Raw genomic sequence first — 9721 nt, forward strand, 5'->3', positions numbered from 1 at the left:
TGGAATATTGCGAGTCAGTATTCTTTAGAATGAATTTTTAAATTGTGCTTGGCGATTAAAAATTAAATAACAGCAATTCTACTTTTAAGAGAAATAGTTAGATAAATGTACACGGAGCCAACTTGCTAGGCTACTGTCAGTTAACATAGGACGACCATTCTTTAAAATGGCCTTTTACCAACAACATTACTACAAACTAAATGAGAAAATAATGCGGTTCTTTGGCTTTTGGCCAGAACAAGATTCAGTAAGTGCATTAATACGTAGATCGTATATGCTAACATATTTTTGGGCTGCTCTTATAATGCAAGTGAGTAACATAACTCATAAAAATTGATATTTCCTCTTATTCTTACACTATGCTTATAATTTTTATTTTCATTCCCTTCCCTGTATGTTTTGATCTCTATTCTATTATTTTACTGTAGATTAAATATTTAGCAAAAAAATGTGACAATTTTGATTCTCTCATGAATGTAATACCAGAATTGGTTATGAATGTAGCAGTAACTATATCGTTTATGTGTCTTTTTCCAAAACGGAAAAATGTAAGTAATTGTTATTTTCTTTGACATAATTTTCAACATTACTTTCTACAAACCAATGATGATTTCAGTATAACGGAATCTATGAAATAATGTGCTATGACTGGACGACGAAACATACAGAGGAAGAAATTAAAATTAAAGAGCTTTATGCTAAGAAAGGAAAAAATATATCGATAGCAGGATTTGGTAGATATGTACAAATTATATTTTAATCTTATACATTCGATAAGAAAACTCTATAATAATGTATTTTAGCTTATTCCGTTTGTATCGTGATACCATTAGGTGTGGCCGAAATACTCTTTCAAATGTTTAAAAAGACTTTACCAGATTATTATATTATTCTAAATTTTAATCCAAAGTACCAATTTCTAAATGGTGTGTTTTGGAGTATGTTCATGTTCCTCTTAGGTATGTGTATAGCATCAAATACATTAATGCTCATGGTTAATTTGTTTCATGTCTTCGGAATGGTCGACGTTATCGGGTAAAGAAATTGCAATGCTGGTTATTGTCTATGAGAGTGAGAGAGAGAGAGAGAAATACTACATAATATACTTCTCATTGTTACAGACACAGACTAGGAAATTTAAATGTACGGAAATGCAAGTCATTAGGAGAAAAGGATCACTATGAATCTGTAAAAAACGATATTCTTTTTTGCATTGAAAAACACTCCCTTGTTATTAAGTTAGTATTGGCAGTGAATATAAAATTATTCGTTTACCTAATTAGTGTGAAAACTTGTTATAAAAAAATTCGATATTTTTCATTGATCAATGATTTTTATTAAGAAGCTAATCTTATTTCTAACTGATAAAGGTTCATTTCGCGGGTCGAACGCCATTATAAACCGTGTATATTAGTATGTTTAATCGTAGCGGTCCTAGTCTTAAGCTTAACGATGGTGCAGACATTGAAATTTGACGTGAGTAACATTATTTCTACACGGAGAGAATATTACAGTACAATTTAGTGAAAAACACAATCTATTTTACTGTATTTTAAAGTATGGTTGACATAAGTCTGCATTACAGTACATTTTAAAGTGTACACAGTAAAAACTCGAAACCAAGAATATCTATTGTGTATATCACTGATTTTTGCAAGAAAGCATGGGAAATTTTATTGTGGTCCCAACAGTAAAAGTTTTGCAAGAAAACATGGGAAATTTTACTCTGGTCCCAACAGTAAAAGCTGTAGTAAGAATTAATACTTGAATTTTTACTGTGTTAGCAACTGCAAATCTTAAAAACGAAAGATATGCCCCCCACCATTAACACATTTTTCACTGACATTAAAGGCCCTATTATATCACAGTAGCATATATATATATTTATTTGATTTATAAGTGTATATATATAGTCACAACTTACCTTCTGACCGAACTATACAATTTTTCCTTGTGAAAAAACCACATACCTTGACGGGATTCGAACCTAGGATCCTGTGATTACTAGAGTCCAACGTTTAACCCACTCGGCTATTTGCTCCTTAATAACGTATAGGCTTAGAATTGGACTTTCATTAAGCTCCACGTAAAAGCGGGCAGATTACCGATTGTGTTCAAAATAAAATATGTTAAAATACAAGAAAATATAAGAGTTTTGGCACAAGTTAAAGCGAAAATTCCTTTTTTATTCCGGGCATACAGGCGGTCAAATTTTATATTTTTACTGTTTTTAGTAAAACACATAATATTTGAAAATTCATATTTCCTAAACAAATTAAGATAGAAGGCTCTCGCTTAAACTAAAATACTTAGAAATATTAATATTTTATTAGAAAAATAAAACAAAAAAATAATTTGTTATAAATTTTTAACACCGTTAATAAATGTAATAAACATTTAAATTAACAAATGTGTTGTCCTAGTCTGAAAATTATAAAAAAAAAAACAGAAATGTTCCTTGAGATGTCCTCTACAGATAAAAAAATTATAATGTATATACTGTCTTATAGTGTTTATAATAAAAAAGAAAACGATTTTATCACGATGCGATCTGCCGAAGCTTCTGACCGTGCGCGTCCTGACAAAATAATTTTTTTTTTACTATAAACACCAAGAGATTATATACAATATCATTTTTTTATCTTTAAATATATAGCATCCTAAGGAAAATTCCTGATTTTTTTTATAATTGTCAGAATATGACAACACATTTGTTAATTTAAATTTTTATTAAAATTGCTAATGGTGTTACAAATTTATAGCAACCTATTTTACTTATATTTTTCTAATAAAATATGAATCTTCCTAATTATTTTGGTTTCAGCCAGAATCTTCAATCTTAATTTGTTTAGAAGACATGGTTTTTTAATATTGTGCTTTTGCCAAAAACATCAAAAATGCCAACTTTAACAGCTCGCATCTCGGAAAAGCAACATTTCCTTCACTCTAACTTGCGCCAAAACTCTTATATTTTCTTATATTTTAATATTTTATTTTGAAAAAAAAAGAAAAGATCGGTGCTGTACTCCGAAATCTGGTCGCTTTGACGTGAAATGGCCCAAAAGCAGCACGCTTATCCGTGTTAAGAATTTTCGGTGTGTAAAAAATATTTTGGGTTCAATACCAAATTTATTGAAAGATATACATTAAAAGTTTCACCCTATAAAGAAACATAAACTTTAATATTTTCAAAAATGACACACTTATGTGATAAAATGTGTGTAATTTCTTCAAATGGTGTAAACCTATAATATGTGTGTCGTTCAATACATTTTATCTCGGAATTAAAATATTTTTACACACTTAAGATTTTCAACACGGATAAGCGTGTTACTTTCGTTATATTTAGTGTGCAAAGTAACACCAACACATCTAATATAAAATACACATTAATGTGTACAGAATAACGGATTATATTCTGTCACATAACACACTTAGAGTTCACAGTGTAATGATTGTAACGTAGAATGTTAAAATTATGTCACAGGGCGATTTTAGTCATATCCTATTGGGGTCAAGATATACATATTAAGAATAGTACATTTATTATTTAATTTGACGAATTTTTACTGTGTTAAACAGGACTATTTTTACTGTACACTTCAGTAAACATTGAAATGTAAACATTACTTATCGATTGGGTTTACTGCAAAGTTTATGAACTTGATTTTTTCGAAGAAATTATACTAGAAATTACTGTGCGACATTGTAAGTGCTACTGAAATTAAAGCATTTTACATCGGAATGCAGGGTTATGTCAACAGTACTGTGGTTCCACCGTAAAATGTACTGTAATATTCTCTCCGTGTATCGAAGGATGTGCTTGTATTCAGCTTTTGCAAAATGATTTTTCTGTTATAGAAGTTACATATTAAATCTTTAGTAACAACTACTGGAGAGTTGTGTTTCCTTGCTGCCATATGTTTTGTTACTCAAAGTCTCATAGATTCATTTGATCAGATGTCAACACAAATGTATGTGCTCTTTAAGAGAACGCCAAAAACGTATATATATATATATGTGTATTTTTATTGCACGGTATTCTCTGTATATGAATATTTTAGATACAACACAGAGTGGTATACATTTCCTGTACGTATACAAAAACTGGTATGCTTTATGCTACATCGAGCTAATACGCCTTGCTTTATGACAGAAAATGCATTTTTCGCTTTATCGAATCAAAAATTTGGGGAGGTAAGACACACAAAAGTTGTTCAATTTTACCTTATACAAAGATTTCAATGTTTCCCTTAATACAGGTCATGAAAACAGCTATATCATTTTACATGGTATTCAGAACTTTCCAGTAGGTTATTGGACATCAGCATTGAGTGTAAAAATTTAAATTATAACAGAATAAAGAACTGTAGTCACGTTTATTCCTACGATGCACCATGCCACATCTCACAAAGAGACTTGTGAATATATTACATTTGTGGTTTCAGAACGATATAGTAAAGTTTGCTGTTTACATTTTCAGTCGTAGGTGTTAAATGGTGTATATACTGTATCTTGCCAGCACTTTCTTTCCTCACTTTTTTCTTATTTTATTGCAAACAAATATTCTTGAAATATACGTAGGTAAGAAAATGAAAGGTATGAAAATCTTTGAATATTTATACCCTACAATTTGTAGAAATTTGCTTGCTTCCTCGAATGATATAAAAAAAATGTTAAACTTTCTGCTTTCGATAGGAGAGCAGTGTAAGTAATTTTTTTTTTTAGACTCTCGAAAACATTAAACATTTACTTGTAGTCTTTTGAATAAATATTACTGGCGCGAGGATAAATACATCAATTTTCTCTGAAGAATCGCAGCAAACCTTATAGAGGCAAAAATAATAAGTATGAGGATAGCTTTCCGAGCTGAATATTTAATGTGGTTTGCGAGTGGGGTGAAATCAACCCCTTGAACCACCGTTATGGGAGACTTTTGCATTTCTTAAAAAATCCTAGCACGAGATGGACTTTCCTAAGTTTCACTACCATAAGATTACTGAAATATTCATGCGGTCGGGTGGCTTATGGCCACACCAGGATACTTGTAGTGCGCGAGTACGAAAATTAATAATATTTCTATTACTATTTATATCTTGTTTATTTCAGGTAAAAAATTTCTCAATTGTATCCTATATTTAATTAAAAATCTGCCTATTCTATAATCACCCAATTCTCTTTTGGATAGATCGTAAAATTGAGCAGAAATTACAATGGTATCGATTCACTTATGAATATTCTCCCAGAGACGCTAATCGTAGGCGTGTCATTCATAGACTTTATTTTTCTCTTTGGAAGTTTTAAGAATGTGAGTAAAAGATGATTAAAAATTTTCACCATTGTATTGTAAATTATTTAGAAAATTATTTTATTCTTAGTACAGCAATACATATGATATAATATGCCATGATTGGAATATGGAACACACTACGGAAGAATTGGAAATTAAAAAATCCTATGGCAGAATGTTGAAGAATTTATCAGCAGTTGTAGCAGGTCCATTAATCAACTTAATTTATTTTTTCTGCATTTTTTAATCTACTGAAATTTTTAAATGTACATTGTAAGCTATGCACATACCTCTCTTCCAATTAAATCTGTTACATTTCAGCTTATACGTTCGTTATTTTTTTACCATTGACATGGGTTGATAAAACGATGGCCCTAGCAAATAATGAAACCAGGCAGCAAGTTATCCCAATTATAGTTGGCGAAAGACTCGAGTTAATTATTATAATTCAGGATTACCTTGCTGTGTCAATTGCATCACTTTTCTCAATGACGAATGGTTTGATGGTTTTCTTTCAAATATTACATTTTTATGGAATGCTCAACGTAATTAAGTAAGTCAATCAAACGTTTTTAAACAGCAAATGGCAAGAGCTATTTATCTCTTTTATAGATATCGGTTAGAAAATTTATCGATGGACAGGGATAATAAAAACAATGGCGAATCACGGAAAAACGATCAGACAATTCTACGAAACCTTATTACATGTATCAAGACTCATGCTTTGGCAATTGAGTTAGTATCCCATTACTTACGAACAATTGTACAATTATTTTTATTAAATCTACATAATATTACAAAACTAATAAAATAGACAATTAACACAGTTCATTATTATTTCGGGCACAGGCTTATCATAAACGTAGAAAATTATTATAAACCGTGCATTTTGTTGGTAATAGGGAGCTCTGTATTGTTCCTGAGCCTAACGATATTGCAAGCTTTGAATCTTCAGGTACGTTTAATTAATTTTGTTATAATTATCAAAGCTAAGATACAAATCAAATTTAACACTCACTCGCTCTGTTATAGGGCATCCAGTTTAAACCTATAGTTTTTGCCAGTGGACAACTATTCTTTTTGGCTGGTTTGTGTTTTGGAGGTCAGCTGGTTCTCGATGCATCGGAAGAAGCTTCTTTCGACGTGTAAGCTTACAAATGACTAAATGGCTCTAGATATTCCATATTGAAAAATTTCAACTCCTGCCAATTTCTCAGATACAATGTGCAGTGGTACGATTTCCCTGTTTACATACAAAAGATACTATTCATAATGATACATCGAAGTAACACGCCTTACTTCTTCGCTTCTAGCAAAACTTTTACTTTATCCTTCAGAGTTTTTGGCGAGGTAATAATTTTCAAGTTTAAACGCGAGTATCTGTAAACCCGTGCGAATACACTGGCTTCGTTACAGATTATTAAATCAGTCGCGTCCTACTTCATGATGTTCAAGAGCTTTCAAAAGTAGAACTGCTGCAATAAACATAAATATATACCTTTTACACTTGATAGACGGCGAGCCATTAATTGTCTGCAAACATTACAGCGTACGTATATCTAAAGAAATAAATGTTACATTTCCTTTCTGCATGTAAGGGCTTCTCTGATACAGAAGCTCTTGTATTTCCTTCATCTTCATTAAATATGAATAATAATCAAACTTTCAATATTATTAGACACTCGTGTATCCACTGTACTAGGTGTAATCTCATCCAATATTGATTAGTTTTATTAATAATTCACCCAGGGAGAGAGGTAAATTTTTTCTTTCCTAGAAACTCAATTATTTTTTACTTTTATACATCTCTTTATTATCTCTTGTCTTCCTGTTTTTAATTCGCAAAATGTTTAATTTTCAAACGATAGAGGAATATTTAATTTCCCTCGTTCTCACTACTGAGTGACTTTAGCATTATTGTAGCAGTCGTTTCTTAGTTATAATGGAGCTCTCACAGCAGACAAACTTTCCTCAATTTCGTTATTACAAATTCAATGAAATAATATTGCGGATAGGTGGCATGTGGCCATTTCAGCATACGTCCACAGCCAAAGTGCTCAAATTGATTATATTCGTGATCCTTTGCATATCAACTTTGATAGAGGTAATCGCAGACATTTTTTAATCATGCAGGTTGAACTAATATTTTCTCGGTACGGTGAATTGTAGCTCTCACACTTATGAAAATATCTAAACTTCAGATAAAAACACTGATTATGGTCATCAGCAATTTCGATCTGTTTCTTCAACTCATGCCAGGATTTTTATTGTTAGGCAATTGTAGCATTGGGTTTCTTACACTTTTTCCAGGCCTCCAAAACGTAAGTACAGGGATAATAAAGAGCTGTAAAAATGATTTCTATAATAAATGTTTCAGTATAGAAAGATCTTCGATGTAATATGTTACGATTGGATGACTGAACACTCTGAAAAGGAACTAGAAATTAAAGAGTCATATGCAAAATTAGGAATGAATATTTCGACGATTTTATTCGGTAGAGAATTAAACGGATGACTGCGAAGGAATAAATTTTAAATTTCCTTTCTTTTCATTTAACATTGTTTTTATAGTTTATGCTTGTACGTGTCTCATGCCATTTATTGTACTGGACAGAATGTTTCTGTTAAAGAATTATGTACTTATTCATCATGTCCTAGAAAATGACACCATCGGTAGCTGGAAATACGATGCTTTATACACATTCCATTCATATGTAGCTATAAATGTTGTGCTTTACTATCTCGTAACGAATTATTTATTATTCATAATACAAATTATCCATGTTTTCGGTATGGCTCGTGTAATTATGTACGGTGAAATTATTTACTGCTTTATTAATTATACAATTTTTATTAAACACACTAACCTCAATGCATTGTAATAGATACCGTCTTCAAACATTGTCCTATTGTAATGATAAAATTTCCAAGACAAAATTAAAAGGCACTTATCATCACATACATCGTGTCATCGTTTCTTGCATAATAAAACATGCGCATTTAATTGAGTTAGTACACAATAAAATATTACATTTTCTTTCACAGTGGATTTCCGTGTAACGAGAAGATAATATTCAAATTCGATTTCTTCGAAAAATAAGGCTCGAGTGAAAAATGTTTATTCCCTTATATTTTATTTCTTCCCATGTGATCTAGCCCTATACGTGGACTACTTTCAAATTTTTGTATAACAAATGCAATTTCTTATAATACAATACTTATCGTCTCTTTGCACGGGATTCTACATCAGTATAGTTAATAATATTTAAAAAAATATGTGTTATAACCTCCTTTTTTATTTTCACAAAGATTGTGTTTACTCTTGGAATCATATTATAAACCTAGTTTATTTATTATTTTAATCGGTATCATCATACTGATGAGCGTAACTTTGGTACAGGCGATGGCTTTTAATGTAAGACTTATCATTTTAACCAAATATCTGAATATCTTTCAAAGTAACACAATTCACAAAAAAACACAAATAATTCCAATAACTAAAATTTTTAATTTTTAGATTCTATCCATTAAAACTATAATTATAATTAGTGGTGAAATAATATTCTTTGCTGGTTTAAATTACTGTGGTCAAGAAGTGACCGACATTTCTTACCAAATTTCGATTAATGCGTAAGTTTTTATACTTAATAACCATGTATAAAGTTTTATTTATTTCTTATTTTATTAGAATATATTTTAGATATAACGTAGCATGGTATTCGTACCCTGTCTACATTCAAAAATTAGTCATTTTAATAATTCAAAGAGGCCAAATAAATTTAATTGCTAAATCTGGTGAAACTTTTGCACTGTCTCTTGCAAATTTTGGAGGTGTAAGTTGTTATATTTTGATGTATGTATTATATTGGTAAATTTTGAAGTAACTCAACGATTCAACCTTTTTCCAGGCTGTCAAAACAGCAATATCTTATTGCATGTTTTTAAGAAGAGTACAACATTTATAGCTGGTCTCATTTATATCAAGCAAATTAATTTGTTTACAATATACACAGGCACAGATTATACTTATAATCCTGTAGTAGTATAGGTATATGCACGTGGTGTGTACATGAAGTTGGTACTCAAATTTGCTATGGTACGTAGGGTAAGCAATTTTTTAACTTTAGTATTTATCCACAATAGACCAGAGCCAATTTGAATACTTTTGCAAAAGATGTGTACTTATAGTGACATGTATCTAATGCAATTATACATAAAATGGATATTTTTTAATATCCAATGAAAATAATAAAATATTCAATGATTCTTCACTTGCAAATTTCACATAAGTGGGTTAAAATGCATTGACTCGTAACGTTTTATTTTTCCACAAGTTTAAGATTCTTTCGTCACTTGATTATAATCATTTTTACGTTAAACAATCTTTTGATACCCATATTTTCTGCAGATAATTTAAGCTGATAATACAAA

At 30.5% G+C, this 9721-nt stretch overlaps 2 protein-coding genes across 6 annotated transcripts; both read left to right on the top strand.

Moving 5' to 3' along the window:
• The first annotated feature begins 153 nt into the window (after positions 1-153).
• LOC136781256 (odorant receptor 13a-like) lies at positions 154-4630 on the top strand. Its single transcript, XM_066740110.1, has 9 exons — positions 154-310; positions 429-548; positions 617-734; positions 804-1035; positions 1122-1238; positions 1371-1476; positions 3862-3974; positions 4065-4197; positions 4263-4630. Exons 1-9 carry the CDS (start codon positions 167-169, stop codon positions 4311-4313), a joined length of 1134 nt encoding a protein of 377 aa, XP_066596207.1. The 5' UTR covers positions 154-166; the 3' UTR covers positions 4314-4630.
• Positions 4511-9713, top strand: LOC136781255 (odorant receptor 30a-like). 5 transcript variants are annotated; one of them, XM_066740105.1, is made up of 11 exons: positions 4511-4599; positions 4729-5109; positions 5189-5308; positions 5379-5496; positions 5612-5843; positions 5903-6025; positions 6140-6245; positions 6323-6435; positions 6508-6640; positions 6707-6839; positions 8808-8919. In XM_066740105.1, exons 2-10 carry the CDS (start codon positions 4966-4968, stop codon positions 6758-6760), a joined length of 1143 nt encoding a protein of 380 aa, XP_066596202.1. In that variant the 5' UTR covers positions 4511-4599; positions 4729-4965; the 3' UTR covers positions 6761-6839; positions 8808-8919. The 5 variants fall into 5 exon arrangements, with proteins under 5 accessions (XP_066596202.1, XP_066596203.1, XP_066596201.1 ...); XM_066740106.1 differs by having other exon boundaries at positions 4543-4584; positions 4760-5109; XM_066740104.1 differs by lacking the exons at positions 4511-4599; positions 8808-8919 and adding an exon at positions 8176-8301 and having other exon boundaries at positions 4813-5109.
• Positions 9714-9721: the final 8 nt, after the last annotated feature.

Source organism: Prorops nasuta, unplaced genomic scaffold (genome assembly GCF_024137725.1).
Source record: "Prorops nasuta isolate Cenicafe-Biocafe unplaced genomic scaffold, Cenicafe_Pnas_1.2 PNAS00022, whole genome shotgun sequence".
Classification (NCBI taxonomy): domain Eukaryota; kingdom Metazoa; phylum Arthropoda; class Insecta; order Hymenoptera; family Bethylidae; genus Prorops; species Prorops nasuta.

Bases quoted from the DNA above. Each gene is read 5' to 3' on its own strand.
- LOC136781256 (XM_066740110.1), top strand. From the start codon at position 167: ATGGCCTTTTACCAACAACATTACTACAAACTAAATGAGAAAATAATG. The intron at 311-428 runs GTGAGTAACATA...ATTTTACTGTAG, and splicing joins GGGCTGCTCTTATAATGCAA to ATTAAATATTTAGCAAAAAA. The intron at 1,477-3,861 runs GTGAGTAACATT...TTTCTGTTATAG, and splicing joins TGCAGACATTGAAATTTGAC to AAGTTACATATTAAATCTTT.
- LOC136781255 (XM_066740105.1), top strand. From the start codon at position 4,966: ATGGACTTTCCTAAGTTTCACTACCATAAGATTACTGAAATATTCATG. The intron at 5,497-5,611 runs GTCCATTAATCA...GTTACATTTCAG, and splicing joins TTTATCAGCAGTTGTAGCAG to CTTATACGTTCGTTATTTTT. The intron at 6,436-6,507 runs GTAAGCTTACAA...CCAATTTCTCAG, and splicing joins GAAGAAGCTTCTTTCGACGT to ATACAATGTGCAGTGGTACG.